The sequence below is a fragment of the Bubalus bubalis genome, chromosome 21 (assembly GCF_019923935.1).
Source record: "Bubalus bubalis isolate 160015118507 breed Murrah chromosome 21, NDDB_SH_1, whole genome shotgun sequence".
In the NCBI taxonomy this organism is placed as follows: domain Eukaryota; kingdom Metazoa; phylum Chordata; class Mammalia; order Artiodactyla; family Bovidae; genus Bubalus; species Bubalus bubalis.
In genome coordinates, this window is record NC_059177.1 from 44213993 (window position 1) to 44231415 (window position 17423).

General features: G+C 37.4%; 1 protein-coding gene across 4 annotated transcripts in view; it reads left to right on the forward strand.

Moving 5' to 3' along the window:
* The first annotated feature begins 1359 nt into the window (after positions 1-1359).
* TASOR (transcription activation suppressor) overlaps positions 1360-17423 on the forward strand; it is a 49317-nt gene continuing 33253 nt past the window's right edge. For 3 of the 4 annotated variants that reach the window (XM_006071698.3, XM_025272116.2, XM_025272118.2), the window contains exons 1-7: positions 1361-1959; positions 10219-10364; positions 12449-12541; positions 13331-13403; positions 13904-13995; positions 14474-14635; positions 16173-16297. In XM_006071698.3, coding sequence (XP_006071760.1) covers positions 1638-1959; positions 10219-10364; positions 12449-12541; positions 13331-13403; positions 13904-13995; positions 14474-14635; positions 16173-16297 — 1013 coding nt within the window. In that variant the 5' untranslated portion in view covers positions 1361-1637. Of the gene's footprint in view, positions 1960-10218; positions 10365-12448; positions 12542-13330; positions 13404-13903; positions 13996-14473; positions 14636-16172; positions 16298-17423 lie in introns of all 4 variants that reach the window. The other variant, XM_025272115.2, reaches the window with a different exon arrangement.

Sequence of the window (17423 nt, forward strand, 5' to 3'; positions counted from 1 at the left end):
AGAAGCAGGCAGTGGGAGGGTTGTTCAAGAGGGAGGGGACATAAGTATACCTATGGCTAATTCATTTTTATATATGGCAGAAACCAATAGAATATTGTAAAGTAATTATCCTCCAGTTAAAAGTTAAAAAAAAAAAAAGCAGGCAAGGGCTAGTACTTTATTTAGAGTTAAATAGACCTGGCTTCAGATTCTCATTTTATTAAAATTTGTTCTGTTCTGCAACATTTTATCTCTTATCTATATAGTTGATTTACAACTGTAGTAAATTAACTGTAGTTAATTTACAGATTCTTCTCTATAATGGGTTACAAGATACTGAATTCCATGTGCTATACAGTAAATCCTTCTTGTTTATCTATTTGATATATAGTGTGTTTCTATTAATTCCATACTCCTAACTGCAACACTTATTTTAAATTGTGCATAATAGCATCTCCCTAACATCTGTTGTGAGGATTTAATGTACATAGTATAAATAAATCGCTAGGTACAGTGCCTAGCATATAGAAAGAACGCAAGAAATAATTTCTGTATTCACCATTGCCCAAATAGTTTCAACCTAACCAGCATAAGCTATTTTAAAGGCCTTCTAACTTGTCTAGTTGTTTTAAGGTAAAACGATCCCTTGCTGTGTATCTTTTAACGTAGCTGCAAATGTTTGTATTTTTCTCTAATATACACTAGCTATAGGAAAACTGAAACAGCAATGGAAAATCTAAAAGCTAGTAGCCCTTCTCAAGCTCCCCAGAACCAAATCCTGTTAACATTAGGCTGTGAAGTCAAATCAAAGGACCAAGGAATTTACAGCTTGCTGGAGGCGTGCCACTGGTTCTAACCCTTCTAGATAAAAATAGGGGGGCGGGTGGGAGTAATCTGTTGTAAAAATGTAAGATCCAGTGGGAATAACACGTCATTGAAGCGGGTCCCGTAGCTTTCAGGCTCTTATCGTTGCAGTCACTATCATATCACCACTTCAAGCCTTTATATATGCATGCAAATATTTCACAAAGCCAGAAATCAACCCACAACCACTGCCTTTATCCGGTTCTGGCCGTGGCAAGTCGTGCGCGGAGAAGCGAGGTAATCTTGCCCGGAAAAAGGCGACGCCTGCGTTCCCAGGACTTGGCGCAGCACGCCTCCCTCGCCTGCAGCACTGGCTGAACGCGCTCCGGGATCTCGCAGCTCGCCATGAGACCCATCTAACCCGCAGGCGGAGCGGCGTCGAGGTACTCGTCGGGCGTTGCGGTCGCCCCTTTTGGCGGGCTCGGGCGCTCCGAGACTCCGCCCCCTGGCGCCGTCTATCCGCACCCGCGGAGGCGGGCGCCGCGTCTTCATTGGCGGAGCGCTCCGTGATGGCCACGCCCCCTCCAGGCCCCGACGCCAGCACGTTGAGTGGTGGGGGCCGGCTGAAGAACTGCCCGAGCGAGGAGCGGCTCCCGGGGCCGGGAGGCACGGTTGGGGCGCCCGTTTTAGGGCCCCTGAGAGGCTGCTGGGCGGGGATAGCGGCCCGCGGCCACGGGGGGAAGGGGGTCGGTGGGCTGAGAGCAGCTTGGCGGCGAGGCCGGCCCGCCGCCCCTTCCCCCCACCCCCGTCGACCTTGTCGGCCGAAGCTTCCCGGAGCTCCTCACGCCGGCGCGATGGCGACTGCTGCGGAGGCGGAGGTCTCTCCGCCGACGGACGCGAACTGGGAAAGTGGCGGCGGAGACGACGAGATGAAGCAGACGCTTCCGGAGCTTGAGTCCTCCCCACAAAATGGCGGCGGCCTCAGCATCGCGGAGCCCGGCGGCGGCGCCGGGCCTGAGGAGACCACGGCTTCCGAGGCCGCCCCGAGCCTCTGCCACGAGCAGCCTCAGGACTCCCCTGAGGCGGGCGCGGCTGCACTGCCCAAAGGCCCCGAAGAGCCCGAAAGACCCATTAGGAGGAGTTTTCAGATCCCCAGGAAGAGCAGAGAAAAGAAAGGTGGTGCTTCCCCTCTTTCCCAACCCCTCTTTCTCTCTCCCCTCCATCTTTTCATTAGAACCTCTCTGTCTCCTTCCCACACCCATCCGAGACACGTAAACACGCATGCAGCGCCAGCCGCCTGTCCCCTCACAGCCTCGGCCGCCCAGCTGCTGCGCTTGGTGCGAGAGGAAAGCGGTGGAATCACGCTCCCTGCTCCCCTTCTCCCCGTGGAAGTTGGAAGTAGCTATTTTGAAGCTTGTCCGTAAGGCTGCAGCTCCCAGAGAGGAAAGATGGTGCTCGGCGCCCCTCCTTCCCAGCCCCTGAAGGCAGAGAAGCTGATGTGTCCTCCTCTAAAGATGCTTCTGAGAAGTCTCAATGTGGAAATAACCCGTGGCCATGGATTCTGGGGCTTTCTCCAAGGCCATTGCATTGCGAGGACCACAAGCGCTTCTCCCTGTGGAAATTCTTCAGCTCTATGTCTACTTGAAATTTGATCGATGTCAGCGTCTTCCCTTGTTTAGAAATCTCCGTTAGATGTGATTCATGCACACTGCTGTTTTCCATCACACTTCATTTCCATGTAGTTTTTTTTTCCCCCGCCCTGTTTTTGAAGCGCTAGATAGGGCTGTCTTTAAATCCAAGCCTTAGTTTGTTTTTCGTTGTATTCGAAAAGATGGGGAAGGTAGGTTCTTGGTGCAGTAATTTCCCTATGAAAAAAATAGAGGTCAGCTTTTGCCCAAGAGTCACCGACTTGATTTTGCAAATGAGAGAACTTCAGGAAAAAAATTTTTGAGAGATACAGTCTGGTTCGTGGAACAAAAATGGGAACAGTTACATTAACAACGTATTAACAGCGTTACGTTTCTAAAATTTTATGCCATATTGTGACACCTTTCTCATGGAGGAAATTACCGTTTTCTGTTTTTAGAATACAATTTTTGACCATCCAGTGATTTTGGGTGCTCTGCCTGGATTTAGTCAATTTAAGCAGGTTTTTTTTCTTTGTTTTAGTGTGGTTCCGTTTTTCAGATTTACTTTGAAAAGTAATAGGAATTTTCTTATTTGTAGTAAACGTTTTTTACTTGTAGCTTGAGTCTTGGTAAAGAGAATCTTGAGTGAAGCATGTGCTTCCTCTGTGCACGTGCACAACAGCTACATTTGCACAACTGAAATTGATAACCTTTTGTCAGTAACATACGGACAAAAAAGTCAAGTTGTTAATTTCTGTTTGGATGAGAAAGCCAAGGGAATTCTTGGTGTGAGAAACCAGGCTGAGAAAGATGAAGTTAAATCCGCTAGCATGAGGACTGTTTCTAGAAATATCTTTTGAGTTAATGTAATAGATGTCAGGGTTCAAGAGGATTCTTCAAGGGTCAGGATCATCAATTCTTTTGGTTTATTTAGTTAAGATGTATAGTCAGTATGAGGAAAATATATTTCAGCCTAAATTATAAATTGGTAGAGAATAGGTTAAGAGTAGATTTAGATGGGCTCTTGATTGTATGTTTGAAATAGCTTGAACTTTTCCCGTTTTTAATTTTTTTTTTTTTAGCTTGATACAGTTTTGCAGTCCGTTTTCTAAAAAGTTTTAACCAAAACATAAGGCACGATGTACCTCATTTTAACTTCTCATAGGACCAGAAAATTGGCCTAAAACCCCTGTTCTGTTTGAAATGTGGGATGGTACTAGGAACTGTTGGCTTGTGTGTGTGTGGTTTTTTTTAAAATATGTCCAGAGGCTGCTCTAAAATAGATTTCATTTGAACACACTAAAAGATATAATTGAGGAATTAAGAAGTATAAAACCTCATTTTCTCCCCAGAGTCTCATGCTCCCTTGGGGAAAATTGATAGTTTCCATTTTCACTTAGAGGCAGAGGCTGTTACCTTTCTCCTCTCAGGAAGGTTTTGGTAAGGAAAGTATAACGTAAACTTTTTTCATGTTTAATGAAAATGAATAATTTTTAACTTGTGTAAATATTTTTACACCGAGCAGCAGCTGTTCAAATAGTGCAATAGCAATTTAAATAGAGCTTTTAAAACTTAAATTAGTTTTTACCATCATGGACTTCATCCTGCCCAACATGAAGGGAGTTAATACTTGGTGATGGAATTTCATAGAAAAAATCAACTTTTCATTAAAAAAACAAACAAACAAAAAAACAGCTTTTATCAGAAACAGTGCAGTAGGTTCTGCTAGTTTCACGCTTGATCCCCAAATAATACCCTCTTGGGAGACTTGAAAGGTAACACTTATGTATAGAATTTGGCTAGGTATTCATGCTGGTCATCTGAGTCTTTTATCATGAATATTAGATACCTCTTTTTTTTTTTTTTTTTAAATTTTTTAATATTTATTTTTCTGTTTGGCTGTGCCAGCTCTTAGTTGTAGCATGTGAACTCTTAGTTGCAGCATGTGGGATCTGTTTCCCTGACCAGGGATCGAACCCAGGCCTCCGGCATTGGGAGCCTGTAGTTTTAGCCACTGGACCACCAGGGAAGTCCCTAGATACCGCTTCTTGAACTTTTCTGTATCAAAGATTCTGTTGCATTCGTATTTTAATATGGCAGGACTTTGCTTGTGACTGCTTTTCCAGTAAAAATAAAAATTAGGACTTGTATTCTTGGTAACTTAAAGATAAACTTTTTTAAGTAGAACTTGCCTTTTCTTGGTCTTCACAGTAGCAGAACATTAAAATACTGCCATTCTAATTAAGTGATAATATTGCAAATACTTCATAGTGCTTAGTAAGTTGTAGGCGCTGTTCTAAGCGGTTTATATGTGTTAATTAAATCTAAGTAATCCTATGTGTTAAGTGCTGTTCCCATTTTACAGATGAGGAAAGTGAACTACTGAGGTAAATAACTTGCCCAAGGTCACATAGCTAGTAAAAGGTGGAGTTGGAGTTTGAACCTAGGCATAAAATACTTATTTCTTTTTCATTATAGAAAAGTTACGGTGTTTTTTTTTTAAATTAACAACTATTAAATTTAGTGATGTTTAGTATGTCTTCATCCTGGGAAATTTTCAGATTGACAAATTATGTTCATTAAAAAATTAACACATGTAATCAGTGCTGACAGATTAAGTGATCTGTTGACTAGAGTAAAATTTTACTTTATGATTATTTGTTAATTCTTTTTACTTACTGGACAGGCTACTCTCTGCACTATAAGGAGGCACTGTTACGTTTTAACAAATTGTAGAATTGCATTTCCTCAGTGGGTGTTTCACTGTTGCCTTCTTTTACTCTAGAATCTAGTAATGTAAGTCCTCAAAATCAGTAATTGACATAATTTTTCTGTTCAAAGTTCTTGGGAAGTGACGTAGTGATGATTGACTTTCTGGAAGATGTTTGTTGGTTAGTGCTGTATGTAGGGAACAAGATTAACTGCTCTCACGCACCTGCCTCTCTTGCAGGTGCATCACAAACTAAATGATCTCATGCATTTGTGTCCATACTGGTTTAGTTTAGGAGAATTAATATCCAGTTCTCCCAAATCCCCATCTTTTCCCACAAAATTTGGAATTATCTTTTTGAAGACTTTGGGATTAAGTGTCTTAAGGAAATTTGCATGATGTTTTTAAGTTTTATATGAATGACTTGGTTCCAAGTACCACAGGTTTCCATAGGTAGAAGTAAATCTGAGCAGTAAAGTATAGGCAGAATTCAGTCATCCACATAAAACATTTGATGCTGCTGCTGCTAAGTCGCTTCAGTCGTGTCCGACTCTGTGTGACCCCATAGACGGCAGCCCACCAGGCTCCCCTGTCCCTGGTATTCTCCAGGCAAGAAAACTGGAGGGGGTTGCCATTTCCTTCTCCAGTGCATGAAAGTGAAAAGTGAAGTCGCTCAATCGTGTCCAACTCTTAGCGACCCCATGGACTGCAGCTTACCAGGCTCCTCCATCCATGGGATTTTCCAGGCAAGAGTACTGGAGTGGGGTGCCATTGCCTTCTCCGAAAACATTTGATAGGAGCATACAAATTCTAAGTAACGGAGGTAAACTCTTTGACATATTCCCCAGTCCAAAATGGTCAAGTTTCATGTTTGTTACCTCTAGAATTCTGCTAGAATGTTCATTCTTAATTCTACACTTAATGTGTCAATTGTGATTTAAAGATGAATCATCCATTCCTACAGTATTATGTCTGTAGTACTTTTATTAGACCGGAGAAGTGTGATTTTTAAAATGTGAGGAACAAATGGATATTCATTGTATTTTAGTCATTAGTAGACATCAGAGATGGATTCAGAGAGAATTGCAGACCAATGTGATTGCCAGCCTACTCTTATTTCCTTTTCTTCCATGAATTACTGTAAGTTGAAATGTATATTTTATATTTTCCATTGGTATATTTTTATAATATTGGTCCATCTTATTTTAAAAGTTTAGCTTGTTTTTACACTTAGGTGTGTGTGTGTGTGTGTGTGTGTGTGTGTGTGTGTATATATATAATTTTTTTTTTACATTCACTTAATACAAACACAAAGATTGGCATTAATACTAAATAAGTTAATAAAGTAGTTGAGGAAAAATGTTTCTTTGGCTGAGAAACAAAGCTCCTATTTGATGATCTTAATTTTATATCCCAGTTACTTAAATTTAACATTGAATTCTTAGTATGTTTAATATGTTTTGTATGCTGCAAATAATATAAAATATTCTAGTTCTGATATGATGGTATAATCAATTTCCTTATTTGAACTATGTATCTCCAAGTACCTTTCTAACTCTTTCCTTGAATCCCATAAAAACACATCTATAAAAGGGACTTCCCTGGTGCTTCAGTGCTTAAGACACTGCATCCACTGCAAGGGGCACAGGTTCAATTCCTGGTTGGGAATGTAGATCCTACATGCCACGTGGTGTGGCCAGGAAGGAGGGGAAAAGAAATGATGAAACACATTTATAATCTGTTTTGTCAATAGAGAAACCTTGTTAAATCAGAAGTCAACTCAGTAACTTATCTTTCTGATAACAGATGGTTGGAAAGCCTGTATATGAGCAAAATTATGTATTCCTAATGTCTAGAAGAATTATGACTGCTGTTAGTTAACCTTTATAAACCAAACAAAGGGTGTTAGTTATGGCTTTTGACCCTGTTAAATGCATTAAATGAGAAAAATATTAAGAAATTAGAGTTAAAAGCAGACAAGAGGGTAGAAAGAACATGCTAGACATCAAAATTTTTTTTTTATAGCTAGTATCCATATAGCTAATACAATTTCTTGATCTAAAATAAGGAAATAATTGTGTTTTTCCAGCTCTTGGAATGATTGGTTTCAGCTCTTATATACCCATTTACATCTTTTCTTTTACTTACAGTTCAGGATACAGATTTGCAGCTAGGGAGCCTATTTTGAATTCCACCTGCCTTATTCATATATTAACCTTGGGCCAAGTTAAGTGTTAGCTCAGTTTCATTTGTGAAATAGCCATATTGAACTTCATAGGGTGATTTTGGTGATTAAATGAGATAATGTATATAAAGCTATTAGTACATACCTGAAAAGGAATAATGAGCCATTAACAGTTAAACTCAAAAATCGTCAGAATCTGGAGAATATTATATGGGATACTGACTTCCTAATGTGAAATTGGTGATTAATATAGAAAATGTTCTGTTCCCCATTTGGGTAGTCATTGATTTATTATTGCCTCAGATGATGATACTGTGACATCTGTATGTTTTCTTTAAAAGAATTGACAGTATGTGTTGATCACATACATGCTTCAGTGGTTATTAAGGACAGATAGACCACCAGGGAATGTACTTTCAGAACATTTTATATTTCTGAACTGCCATTACTAGCACATTGACTTGAAATCTGTAAAAATAGTTATAGCAAAATTTTATTCTTCTGAAAGTGATAATTGGGAATAAAAATTAGAAATTATAACTCTAGCCTAACTACTAAAGCCAGTTGAGACATTTGAAATACTTAGGGTACAAGTATTTCTTGTTAGACCTAAAATCTTGCACATTTTTTCTGTTTAAAAAAAAAATTTCACTAGTGTTTTCACATGGGCAGACTACTTGAGTACATTTGAGGTGACTCTAGGACATTGCTTTGGAATGAAACAAATGTTAAGTACTTTTTAGAGAGTGATTTGAGAGTTAGTTTCTATATACATTTTTATGATTTAACTGATATCTTTCGCTTTTGGTTAGATTGATGGTAGAAATAGTGTTGTAATATCTTTTAAAAAAAATTTCTTTTATGTAGATTAGTAAAATATCATAGAATTTTAAAGCCACTTGATACTTCTTTTTATCACATTTTTAGATACCTGAAGGCACTTGTTAGTTTAGAAACATAATCAATCATGTATAAAATCCATCTTTAAAAATCATGCTTGGCTTATTTTGGATGTGAAAGCCTATAAAAACTACTCCACATGCTGTTTTTCCTCACAAGTTTTTCCAGTTTAGTTGGGGATAGACACAAAGATAAAACATTTTCTCCTACAACATTCTGTAAAACAGATTTGAATTGAGAGAATGGATTTCTCGCTGTTTTTTGAGCTTTCATTTTGCTTTATAAATCACTGAATTGTTGAATTTGTGAGACCTAATTTACGATGAAAACAATCATATTTTGGTAGTTTAGAACATATTTGTATTTAGTATAAAAAACTTGACAAATTTTATTCTCTTTTTTTTTTTTACTCGCTTCCTCATTCATTCAACTTGGGGCCAGTGCCCCAAGTAAAGGGAATGAACAAGGCAGTTATAGTTCCTTCTGTCTTGGAGCTTGCAATGAATAGATGATTGAGTATATCCATCTGCTATAAATTTGATTATAGGACACTTTTTTGCATGTAATAGTTCTTTTTGAGTGTCCGCCCCCTCCCTGTTTACTCCTGGTGTCTTTGTTGCATTATTATAAGTAATGTTGATTTTATACCCACCTCTCGCTTTTTTAGTGTGTAATTCTGAAGTAGTTGGGATCGTTTGTTCTGCACACATTCTCTCATTGAAAACTACTGCTTTTACAGAAACTTTTGTAATATATACATTGTTTGGTAAATGAATGGATATATCCTTTGACATTATGTCCTGTAAAGCTTAATAACTGAATAGAGAATACAGTAGAAACAGCTACTCTTAAGTACAAGTGGAACACTGTTTCCAGTAGTGGCCTAAAGGTATTTTGATTGACATTTATTGATTCTTTATAAATAGTATCTTGAAAGAAATTAAGGTAATAGCATATAACATCTGTTCTGTGAATAACAATGAAAGTGGTTATTTTTAGTTTGGGGAAAATGTATATATATATGTAGACTTGATGTTTGAAGTTTATGTCACATTATTTCATCCACAAGGTGGAAATTTGAGGTTATTAGCCTCCTGATTGAAGAACAGATTGAATATTTAAGTATTTTTTTAAATTAAAGGGAGTGTGTAGTAGTTGGCCAAGTGGGGAATAAAAACTTTTACCATCTTACTTTGCACCAGATGCTGTGCTTAGAGCTTTTCCAAGTGTTGTCTTATATGGGTGTATGGCATCGTAGTGGTTATTAGGATAGCTCGAGTTCTCCTTTTTACTGAAGAAAGTAATGAGCTTACTTGGTTAAGTTGGTTTGCCTGGGGTCTCTCACAAAGCCAGTAAATACTAGAGCTGATATTTGTGTCCAGGTTTGACTCCAAAGTCCCACATCTTTCCATTTCACCAAATTTTCATAGTAGATATCCTCCCACTTTATGTTGTTAATACAAGAAGCTAATGGATGCAACATGTTATTCTAACGTTAGTTTTAAAAACCATGTAGAATAATTTTATTCTATAGACACCTAAATGGCTTAGGTGTTTTTATGCTTTTACTTATGGCGTAAGCATTTAATTTGCTGAAATAAATGGTCCTAGACATATGTGTAACATAAAATAAGAGTTGAGGTAGTTTGAGTTTATGCACAGCTTCTTATGAGTAATATACACAGGCGTCTTTAAGTAGTTTAGGTTGCCTAGTGTAGCATCTGCTAGGTTTTGCCAAATTGTAACTTCCTTTTCTGCATGTGTAATGCCAGATGCGCATTCCTATAGAGTTTTTTCTTCAATGAATTAATCAGTGTTTCTTTTACATGTCACAAAACACCCAAGTAATAGGCAGCTAGACTTTTTCTTCAATTAACTGTCTTTTGCACTTCACAAAATAGGATAGCCCTGATAATTTTTTCAGTATATTTATAAGTTATATAAAAGCCACAAAAATGTAAGAAACTACTTTTAAGATGGAATTTTAAAATTAATACTGTTTTTCATTTTAGCACTTTTTCAGCCATTAACTCCAGGCTCTCGGGAATTTGAAGATGTTTTAAATATTCTCCACTCATCTTACCTTGAACCAACTTCAGTAGCAAATTTTAACTACAGGCGTGCTTGCTTGATACATAACGAGCTTTTGGAAAAGGAGGTATGTTTTCGATTGTGCCTTTTGTAAGATTCTTCAGAACCAGTTAATAGCTTGGTATTGTTTTACTTTTTTTAAAAAAAGCTGAAGTTCTTAGGAAAGCCAAATTATGAAAGGGAAAAACAAGTTTAAATGACGTGTTTTTTCCCCTAAACAGTGTTGATATTGCACTGCATTTTATCTGTGTGTTAATAAATTAATGTGATTGTATAAAATAACTTTTACTAAAAATGAATCTTAAACGTAGTGATAACTTACTGTTTAATGGCTTTATTGTAAATTCATCAGGAGGCTTTTTGATCTTTCAAGCACATGTTAGTTAAGTGGAATCTCTTAAGAGTGTGTTGTGTCTTAAGTTCCAAGGTGCGTTTATTTTTAGGATGTTTAATTTTTCCCTTAATTATTGCCAGGTAATTGAATTGAATTTAATATCATTCGTAGAAATTCTTAGTGAGAAAGTGAGAACACAGGGAAGTATTTGAGCCTTTTAGGTAGTGAATTAAAGTTTCACGTACAGATTAGAATACTGTTTGAGTTTCGGTTTAGGAAAAGCCATAATAATCTTGGAGTTAATACAAATGATATGTTTGGAAACATTTGATGTGTATACTGCTTTCTCATGTACATGAAATGCTATTAATTTTGTACTTTTAAAATTGGTTAAAAAAAAAAAAAATGGTAAATCCAGTGCTATCAGTATTTAACTTTGAAAGGATCCCTAAAGTAGCTAAATGTTACTGGCTCCCAGAGAAAAGTAAAACCTTGGTAGTTTGATGTAGTTTCATGATATGATAGGGATTATTTGTTAATTTATATGAAAATTTAGTCTAAAACTTCATTATATTATTGAAGATCAGTAATAGCCTGAATATTGCCATGTACATCTGTTAGATACAGGCTCCATATCTCTATGTATCTAAATGTGAACGCTAGCAGTTTAGGGTGACTTACAGTTCAGATGTACTTAGACCAAGTCATTCTTATGGGTATGAAGCATGGCTTATGTACTTGGCACTGAGAATACAGTTGCAAAGAAATGAAACATTTTTCCTTGTTCTAATTGAGTTTATAGTCTAGAAGTTGGTCATTAAACAAAGATTTATTAAGCCACCTACTATATGCAGTGGGTCATCCCTGGTGGCTCAGTGTTAAATAATCTGCATGTTAATGCAGGAGACGTCTGTTCGATCCCTGGGTCGAGAAGATCCCCCTGGAGAAGGAAATGGCAGCCCTCTCCAGTATTCTTGCCTGGGAAAGCCCATGGACAGAGAAGCCTGGCGGACTACAGTCCATGTAGTCATAAAGAATCAGACACCACTCAGCGATGAAAACAACTATATGCTATGCACCATGTCAGATAAAACAAGAAATCCAAAGATAATCAAAATATGAACTTAAAAATCCATGGGAGGGACTTCCTGGTGGTCCAGTGGTTAAGAATCAGCCTTCCAGTGCAGAGGGACACAGGTTCGATCTCTTGTACAGAAAGATCATACATGCCATAAGGCAGCTAAACCCATGTGCCACAACTATTGAGCTGCTCTGAAGAGCTGGAGAGCCACAGCTCCCGAAGCCTGAGTGCCCTAGAGCCTGTGCTCTGCAACAAGAGAAGCCACCGCAGTGAGAAGTTCCACTAGAAGAGTAGCCCCTGCTTTCGCCACAACTAGAAAAAGCCCGTGGCAGCATTGAAGAAACATTGCAGCTTTTTAAAAAAAAAAGTGTGATGAGATTTTAATAGAATTTTCGTTAAAATTGTTCAGCACTAGAGGCTTATTTGACTATATTTTAAGACTAAAGAGCCAATTATAATGAGGGAAAAATGAAGTGCAGAAATTTCAGGGAGAGAAAAGATAATTTCCATTTTGGTAGGTTTGAAATTTTTTTGCTGTGCCTCACAGCTTGTGGGATCTTAGTTCCCAGACCAGGGATCATAATTGGGTACCCAGCAGTGGAAGTCCAGAGTCCTAATGACTGGACCACCAAGGAAGTGCTGATCTGGAATTTCTGAGAAATAAAATTCCTGAAACTCTTCACTTGAACAATATAGGCATGTGCTAAGGCATTGTTACAGATTTAATTTCATTTAGTTTACAGAAAAGCGAAGAGAACTGAAGTTTGATGGTCGTTTGGATAAAGAACTTTCAGAATCGTATGCATTTCTGATGGTTGATCGGTATAAGGTAAGTGAACTCATTTTATAAAAAGTATTTTGAAAATGTTTGCATTGTACGTTAATAATTTGCAATTATTCAGTACACTTGATTTTTATAAACTAACAATTTGTTGATATGTAAATGGAAAAAGTGATTTAGTAATGCAAAGTATTTCATTGTTTTGTGATTTGTTTTTCAGATACGTTCATTTTTTTCTTTGATCAGAGCTATTTTTCCCCCCTGGAATGTGCTTGATAATAAATACTTTTCCTTTTATTAAAGTAGATTATCAAGTGGGAGGTGGGGGGTAGATTTGAGAGGGAGGGGACATATGTACACCTGTGGTTTATTCATCTTGATGTATGGCAGAAACTAACACTATATTGTAAAGCAATTATCCTCTTATTAAAAATAAAGACCAAAAAAAGTAGATTATCTTCTCTATTGCTGATTATATGTGCTGAGAACTATTTTTTCTCCTTTGATGTTTAGATGGAGTTACTGTCTCTCAAATATTTTGCCAATTCTAATTCTCTCTAAAAGGGAATGTTTATATATATGAATGTCGTGAATTCTGAGTATCTGTCCGACTTGGCATAAACAAAAAATAGATTTCAACTGTGGTTACATTGGAAATGTAAACCAGTTTTACATTGATATTTAGTTGTTACGAGTAAACTAGTATGTATATTTATAATTTCTGTAATGTTAAAATATAGTTTAGAAGCTTGGATTTTACTTAAAATGAGTTTATAGACTATCTTTTCACATTTTTAATGTTATGTGACTGCAAGATGACATGTTTTGTTTATTTAGGTTCAGAGCATATGTGAAAAAGGATTACAGGTGGGCCAGTCCAAAATAACAATTCTTGGCAATCCTTCCATGGGTAATCTTTTGTTCTTTTATCATATACCTACTCCTAAATTGCCCTTTATATTATCTAGTTTTGCTGCAGTCCTAAAAATTACATTCATTTATGCTTTGTCATGTTCCCAGAAAAAGAGACTAGTTTCAGGTTCTGCAGTATAAAACCAGTTTTATCCTTTGTTTCTGATTTTGCATACTTCCAATTGAACAAGGGTTATCTTTTTTTTCTTTTAATGTCTTAGTCTAGTCCTAGTGATACTGAGAAATTTGATTAGTTTCATGTTTTTTTTCTGGTTTTATTTTTGCTTTGGTTCAATATCAGCTATTTTTACCATCATTACATTTTTTTAAGTGTGATACCTTTTATCTCTTGTAATTATCTCTTTATTTCTTATTATAATCTTATAATAGCTCTTATAATTTTATCTCTTAGAATATTATATAATTGTAATATTAGGTTAAGTATTTGGACTTTTTATATTTGTGTCTTAATAATTCTTTCATTTGTCTCTTTACTAGGTGTCTATCTTTCTAGGTATGCTGATTTACTACAAGCTAATCCTTTGGAAGCTGGGGCAGTGGGTGATGTGGTTATTTTTAAAATAATGAAGGTAATTTTGACTTATATAAAAATTTCAGTATATCAAAGATAACATTTGATTTGGATTAGGAGTTTGATTAAAAGCCAGTACTTGCTTGTGTTTGGTATATAAGATACTTTTGAGAGAAGTTCGCCATCTTTAATCTGAATTTACTGAACCTTAAAGTTAGCTTTCCTTTCCAACGAAAAGAATGAAAGAGGGAAATACATTGATAATGTCACTTAAGCAAGTGAAGAGTGTTGTGAAGAAAGTTTTTATTTTCTTGTATTAAATTCAAAACTTTTTTCTGGGGCAGGGTAACTTTTTCTTACTGTTTCAATATTGGTAAAAAGTTTTGGCTATTTATTACCAAGTATTAAAGAAAAAAACTGTTACAATTTTTTTTGTTATAAGTTTTTTGATCTGTATTCAGAGGTATACTATCATATTAATGTCATACAGTCGATGATAAGGTTTTGATGGACGTGAAAGATTTTCTCTATTTTAGGGTAAAATAAAGAGTGTATATGACACCATGGGTGTAAAAAGTTCAGAATCTGTATTAAATAAAAGTGCTTCGGACCCAACACCAAAGCATGAATGTCATATGTCGAAGAATGTTAATAGAATTACATCACTTCTGGCTTACAGAGCCTATGAGCTTACTCAGGTAGGTGCCTGGATCCACTTTAGTGTTATGACCTCATATCAGTTTGTCACTAAATACTTTAAAATATCTCCCTTTTAGTTCCCTCTGTAACCACACTAGTCTAGACTTAGCACTGCCATCGTAGAGTGATTCGCACTGCTGTTTGTTCAGTGTTTCCAAGACAGCTCAGAAACATACAGTGGTCCTCCTCAGGGTGATATTCAGATTCCTTAGCCTTGCTAGTTCTCCCTGCTTGTAGATTGACCTCCAGCCTGTTTTTTTGTATGATTACTGCCCTCAGCAATCTCATTTCATCTTAAAGCCTTGGTTTCTCATGGCCTGAAAATTCCTGTCTGATAAAATATTACTCAACCTTTAAGGTAAAGTTAAAGCCCCCTGAATTACCTTAATTCTTATCACTTTGTGTTACTGATTTGATAGATTCTGTTTTTATTAGTATTTTTCTAAAATTCAGCAGTTCATTTTTTAGCTTTATTCAGATATAATTGATTTATAGTAAACTACGACTGAACGACTTCACTTTCACTTTTCACTTTCATGCATTGGAGAAGGAAATGGCAACCCACTCCAGTACTATTGCCTGGAGAATCCCAGAGGGGGAGCCTGGTGGGCTGCCGTCCATTGGGTCGCATAGAGTCGGACACAACTGAAGCCACTTAGCAACAGCAGCAGCAGCAGCACACATACCTACAAGTATAATATTTGATATCAGTCATGGTTTTATATGGTGTTTGACTATAAAGGAATGTTATTCTTTTTTTAAAAAAATGTGTATATCTAAAGGGATTGTGTATAAAAGTGGTGGTGCTACCCTCCCTGGAAATGTTCTCTTTTTTTTTTCTCCCTTCCTTTGATGTTTTACTTTATTTATATTAAAAAAAACTTATACTTTCTCCTTTGTTTTTGAAGAATCTCTGTGGGTAAGACCTTTTAACAAAAATTATATTCACCAAAATCATCTGGACTAACTCATTTCCTTGCCTTCTGGACAGTAGTAGTATGGTCACCTGTGTTTGTGATCTCGACCACCTTCCCTATATTGCCTTGTCTGTGGTTGGAGTCAAGAATCTGTTTTTCCTTTGAAATAATGAGCATAGTGGTAGGTTTGCTTGAGATTGTGTTTTTGCTATTTTATTTCCATATCAGTGGCTTTTGTGAGCTGACCTGGAAGTTATGCTCCATTTGTTACATTTTTTTGAGGAGATTTGTTGCATATTTCCAGTGGTCAGCTCTTCAGAAGTAAACTTTTTTAGTATCCTGGCACTTAAGATACATATATACATACAATACGTGTGTGTGTGTGTGTGTGTGTGTGTGTGTGTGTGTGTGTGTGTGTATAAGCACAATATTTTTATATTATGAAATTAATATAAAGTACAAATTGTTTTAAATAAATTGACAGGCAGTGCTTAAAGATAACTTCGTTAGAGGTACTTCAGTTATATTGTGTTTCTCAGATATCAGGCAGATAAATATAACATTCCACTCTAATTCTTGCCTTCTTAAGAGAAGTGACTCTGCGTTTTCTTATTTTTAGTATTATTTTTATGAGTATGTCTTTGATGAGCCAAGGCGAAGACCAAGACACGTGTGTCCATATGCAGTTGTGTCTTTTGCTTATAAAGACGATATACAAACTCAGAAGTTCGTACCTTCATCAAGGTAAGACTTGTGAATCTTACATGTCATTTAGAATCTGTCGTCACATATGCTACACTGCTGAGTTAGGAGCACTTTCCATTTTTTTTGCTTCTCTTGAAATTCATTAAATACAGGATTGTTCATGACAACTTTTAAGAATTAGAAAGACATGTCTGGAAATAAAAACTAAAATTTACTAAAACCTCATCGATTAACCTTTTTTTCCTGATATTGAAAATTTATATAGTTGGTACCAATGCCGTTTTTTTTGTTTTTGGCTGCCACACAGCATGAGGGATTTTAGTTCACCGACCAGGGATCAAACGCTGGCCCTCGGCAGTGAAAGTGCAGAGTCTTAACCACTGGACTGCCAGAAATTCCCTCAAATGCTTTTTGTTTGGAGGGCGGGGGGGCTGCCCTAGGTCTTGTTGCTGTTACAGTAGTTGCTGCAAGCAGCTCTGCAGTTGAGGCACACAGGCTTCGTGTTGTAGTGGCTTTTCTTGTTGTGGAGCACAAAATGATCATCCTCTGGCAAACTGTACATTTACTTTTTGACTGTTTTCTGTCTTCCTTATGAGATTGTAAGCTCTGTGAAGGCAAGGGTTTTGTTCCTCCCTGTAATTCTGTTATCCAGAACTGTGCCTAATAATTAATAGAAGCTTAGTAAATATTTTGGGCTTCCCTTGTAGCTCAGTCGGTAAAGAATCTGCCTGCAGTGCAGGAGATCCGCGTTCGATCCCTGGGTTGGGAAGATCCCCTGGAGAAGGAAATGGCAACCCACTCCAGTATCCTTGCCTGGAAAATCTCATGGACAGAGGAGCCTGGTGGGCTGCAGTCCATGGGGTCGCAAAGAGTCGTGCACAACTGAGCGACTAACACTTACTTAAACTCAGTAAATATTTATTGAACGATGAAACTCCAGTACTTTGGCCACCTCATGTGAAGAGTTGACTCATTGGAAAAGACTCTGATGCTGGGAGGGATTGGGGGCAGGAGGAGAAGGGGACGACAGAGGATGAGATGGCTGGATGGCATCACTGACTTGATGGACATGAGTCTGAGTGAACTCTGGGAGTTGGTGATGGACAGGGAGGCCTGGCGTGCTGTGATTCATGGGGTCGCAAAGAGTTGGACATGACTGAGCGCC